The sequence below is a fragment of the Cebus imitator genome, unplaced genomic scaffold (assembly GCF_001604975.1).
Source record: "Cebus imitator isolate Cc_AM_T3 unplaced genomic scaffold, Cebus_imitator-1.0 Scaffold445, whole genome shotgun sequence".
Taxonomy (NCBI): Eukaryota; Metazoa; Chordata; class Mammalia; order Primates; family Cebidae; genus Cebus; species Cebus imitator.
This window is the reverse complement of record NW_016107760.1, coordinates 316075-320815: the sequence shown is the minus strand read 5'-3', so window position 1 is coordinate 320815 and position 4741 is coordinate 316075. Positions and strand designations below refer to the sequence as shown.

Here is a 4741-nt window from a genome sequence, read left to right as displayed (position 1 = left end):
TGGGAGGGGATGGAGGGAGCAGTAAGGGAAGCAGAACTCCCAGGACCTGGGAGAAGCCCAAGATAATTCTGATTATCCTTGGGCAACCAGGTGGTTGTTGGTATCATGAACGGCAACAGGGAATGTTGGAGAAGCATGGTTAAGAGGGAAGAAGATGAATTCGATTGTTCACAGCTTGATTTTCAGGGAGGTCCTCTATGGGATGTCTGAGTGGAAATTTCCAGGATGCAATCGGATTAACGGGTTTAAACCTCAGAAGTAAAACTAGCTTGGGAGTCATCTACTTCTAGGCGGTAATCAGAGCTGTGAGAGTGAAAGGACCAGCTGCAAAGAGAACAGAAAATGAAAGGAGCAGAGGCCCTAGGAAAGAACCCCAGGGGGTACATCAACATTTAAAGGAGTAAGGTGAAGAAAATGAGCCTGCAAAGGAGGCTAAGAAGATAGCAGGAGAGAGGAACAGAATCAGCCAGGCAAGTGCTAGAAAAGCCAAAGGCAGAGAAGAGCATTTCAAGGAGCAGTGGGGAATGGCATAAAGTGCTGTGTTGAGATCAAGTAAGATGGAACCCAAAGGCCACACTGAACTTGGCCACAAGTCTGAGATTCCTGTTCTTGGAGAGAGGCATTTTAGTGGTTGTGCTGGGGGCAGAAGCCAGATTGCACTGGGTTGAATGAATGAGAGATGGGGAAGAGGAACCAGTAAATACAGAACAGCTCTTTCTCCCTCTCATCCTGTCAAGAACCTCTTGACAGGGCCGAGGCTGGTAAGAAAGAGCAGGGTTAAGAGAGAGTTTCTTTAGCACAAGAATGCTTACATGCAGCATGGGAAGGAGCTGGCAGAGAAGGAGTGAAGAAGGTGAAGACAGAGGAAACAGGTATTCAGGATGGAGGGGAGGAGACCAAATGACCAGGTGGGGGCACTCCTACTCCTCTACAAATGCAGATGAAAGCTGCGGGCGGGGAAGAGAGCCAGGCAGCTCCCACCGGAAAGAGAAAAGCATGCCTTCCCCCCAACCCCAGGTGTGCCAGTGGCCCCTGGCCCCACCTGTCAGTAGAGGGCATCAGCCTGTCCCTCTTGAAGCAAGTATCCCCAAGGGACTGGTTAGGGTCTGCTCCCAGGCCAGCTTTAGGCTGTGAACAGGTAGTGTAAGATCTCAGAGGCTTGTTGAAAGTCTTTTTAACCAGTAGACATCTCCCTCACTTGCTTATTAATGCCTGACCACAATAAAGGGCACCACGTGGTAATTTCAACTGTGGGGCTGATTTCACACATCATGCATAGAGATCAGACACATCTACTTGGCATACCACTCCTCTCTGCATAATAACCTGCTTTCAGAAACATTCCCCTTCTCTCCAAGCATTCTGATTTGAGAAAGATGCCAATGATAATCAACATCCTATGGTCAAAGCAGAACTTGCACTTGAATGCAGACACTAAGGACAACCATTGAAGAGCCTGCAGTTCATCAATGCAGCCAAGGGATTGCTACCTGGTCCTATCTGGGTTTGAGAATAGGGAGGTGGGTAAAGAACAGACTGGAAACCTGTCTGAGGTACCTGATGAAGAAAGAAGGGCAGAGGATAGTTACAAACTGCCACCCCGTGGAACAGGGCCTCAGCTTGGGGATCCCCTCCAGCACAGCTGCTTGGAGCTGTCCAGCATGCGTGTGTGTTGGTGGGGGAGGGTGATCAGCCTTGCTGGTCCTCTGGGCCTCCTCCCTTTGCTTTCCCTTAAAAGCAAGGCTTGCTTTCCAAGCCTGTGCCCTACAGCTCTCCTGGCAGGTGTGCAGAGGCAGAGGGTGCACAGGCAAGCACAACTGGCAAGTGAGCCACCCTGCTCCTCGAGGTCTTAGCACCTGTGTCTGGCCTCCCCTGTGAATCCTCCAGGGCAAGGCTTCCACACCGCGTGGGTGGGCTGAGCTGAGCTGGGCTGGGCTGGGCTGGGCTGGCAGGAGTGGTACCTGAAGGGTTTGCTGTCAGGGTCGGTGTCCTTGAAGCCCATCTCCTCCAGCTTACAGCGGCGATACAGCTCATAGTGCCGGGTGTGGGTCTGCTCCCGCAGATCCTCCATGTTGACCCGAATCAGCATCTCACGCAGCTTCACAAAGTCGCAGTGGGCCTCGTTTTCAACTGCATAGCGGGGTTTGGGGTATTGAAAGTATGTTGAAAGGAAGGCCGGCAGAAGCACAAATGGATGAAATGAGAGGCAAAATGTCTAACAGTAGCGTTGCCTTGCAATCTGTGTATTTAGATCCTGTGAATTTACTTCCTCTCTTTTCTACTGAAAATGCAAATGAACGGTTACAAAAATGGCAGTAATAAAAAACTGTGATATCATAAAAATACTTATTAAGACAGTCAGTAGCACCACAATACAAATTCAGCAGTCAGAACCCTCAAAAGAATGTTTGATCTGCACCACTTACAGGACAACAGCACATATGCATCTATCCATCCATCCATCCACCCATTCGTCCATCCATCTATCCATTCATCCATCTATCCATCCACTCATTCATCAGTCCACTCATATGTCCATCCATCCATTCATCCATCCATCCATCTATCCATCCATCCATCTATCCAACCAACCATCCAATCAATATTTGTGGAATCTCTGTTCCCAGTATGTGTAAGGCACTGGGAATTCAGAAATGAAGTCATGGAATCTTGCTCTTAGGAGCTTACAGTTTAGAGGAAGAATAGATGCAAACAGACAAATAAAATTCAATGCAAAATTACAAAAATGGAGGGAAAGCCAAGTTGCAATGAAAGCTCAGAAGAGGGGGGCCTAAGAGCTCCTGGGAAAGTGAAGACTTCACCAAAGAGAAAACCCCTAAGGTGACTCTGGAAGGAAGAATAGGAATTTATCAGGCAGAGAAGGGAATAGTGCTTGCAAGGTGTCAATGAGGTTAGGCAAGGTTATGTAACTAGCAAGTTGCACAGTTAGGGTTCAAACCCAGGCAATTTAGGGGAGGCAAAGACTATGACCACGTGACAAGGCCTCCAAAGAATAAGGGGAAAGAATTAGGATATTGATAGATGACAGTGACAAGGAGGGGTGTGGACCGCAGGCACAGCCCACCTGGATGTAGAAGCTTCCAAGGAGGTGGTTTCTTTAGAGGGTAGATAATGGCCTGACAGTAGCAATGGTGACTAGGAGCAAGGGGTCCCCACTTTCTGGCCTGTGTGAACAAGCCTCCTCCTCAAAAGGGTGCAAGCAAAGGTGTGCATTTTGGGCAGTGGTCAAGAATGATAGACGTGGACCAAGTCATAGCAAAATCGATTTCTGGATGGACCAAGTCATGAGCAGCACTTTGTCAAGGTGGCTACAGGTGTGTCTTCACTGCGTCGGATGGTGGTATTTGGCTTGACCAAGTAGGAAAAATGGTGTCTGAAATGATGAACAGGCCAGATTTTTCAAAATCTGGAAAATCTTGGAACACCCCAGATTCTGTCTTACAGGGTCTGGAAGAGGGTAGTTGGGGCAGAGAGGGGGTCTGGGATGAGCAGTCAGCCATAGCGAAGCAGACTGCATTGTGGTCATGAGAGTAATCTTTCCAAAGCCCAAATCAGCTCACATAATCCCTCTGCTTCAGACCCATTGCATTAGGAATAAAGCCCCATGCTGTCACAGAACACAGGCTAATATTAAAGATGACATCAGTGAGACAACTTCTCAGGGCTATGCTATATGCCATCTCCTCCTCCATCTCTGGACGGTGATCTCTGGTGGTCAGTCAGAAGGAGTGAGTCCAAGGCCCCTGCAGGCTGCCTAAGCAATATTCAACTTCTTCCTCATTTAAGCAGAACAGTCAACTCAGACTTACAAGAAAACCTTTCAACATCCCCTTTTTTGGTTAGGTTCAGGGTAGTCCACGTCAGACGAAGTCAGTCACTGGAACCATGTCTACTGGCTTCTCCTCATCTCACTTCAGGTTCCTGTTTCTCAGACCACAAATCCATTCCCAGGGTGGGACTGTGGGTCCAGAAACCATTCGCAAACATTCCTAGTGAAGCACCCCCAGCTCCGAATGGCAGAGACCAGATGTAACATAGCTCTGATAACCAGTCTTGTCCTACCTATGGAAAATCCAGCTGTTGCCAGTGGGTCTGTGGGGTGTCCTAAAACACGCCAGCCTTCATATGTGATGTGGACAACTCGCCGCCCACTTTCAGGTGTTTCCTTAATGTAGGGATGAGTTTACAGAGAACCAGCCACTCTCTCACACAATGCCCCTATAGGCCACAGCCTAGTTTCTAGCTGGAGACTCTGAGGACCAGAGACCTCCTGCCCACAGCACTGTCCTAGGCCTTGTCTTATGCATTAAACCGACTAGCCCCAAGGGTAAGTTAACATATGTCAGGCAGATCACAGAAGGAACTTCCCTGAGTGTAGTACAATATAAATGATTACTTTTCAATTCTGAAATAATCATACATACAAAAGAGGACATGAAATGTATGTGTGCAATTTAACGAATTTTTGAAAAATTAACACCAACGTGTCCACAACTCAGGTTAAATACTACCAGTACCTTGGAAGCCCCTGATGGCCCCTTCCCAATCTTCTGCCCCTCTAACCCCCCACTCCCCTGGCAATGAGACTTAACCCCTCTCTTGACTTGGGGATTATCATTCCTTTCTTTTTCTTAATAGCTTCACCTCTTATGTATACATTCCTAAAAATATATATATCTTGTTTAGTTTTGCCTCTTTTTGGAATACATACAAAGGGAAT

At 47.8% G+C, this 4741-nt stretch overlaps 1 protein-coding gene across 1 annotated transcript in view; it reads right to left on the bottom strand.

The window, feature by feature from the left end:
• The window catches only part of SEPTIN6 (septin 6), a 69406-nt gene that overhangs the window by 8356 nt on the left and 56309 nt on the right, over positions 1-4741 (bottom strand). Inside the window, exon 8 of the mRNA XM_037732359.1 lies at positions 1962-2162. Within this exon, the coding sequence (XP_037588287.1) occupies positions 1962-2162 (201 nt within the window). The remainder of the gene's footprint in view (positions 1-1961; positions 2163-4741) is intronic.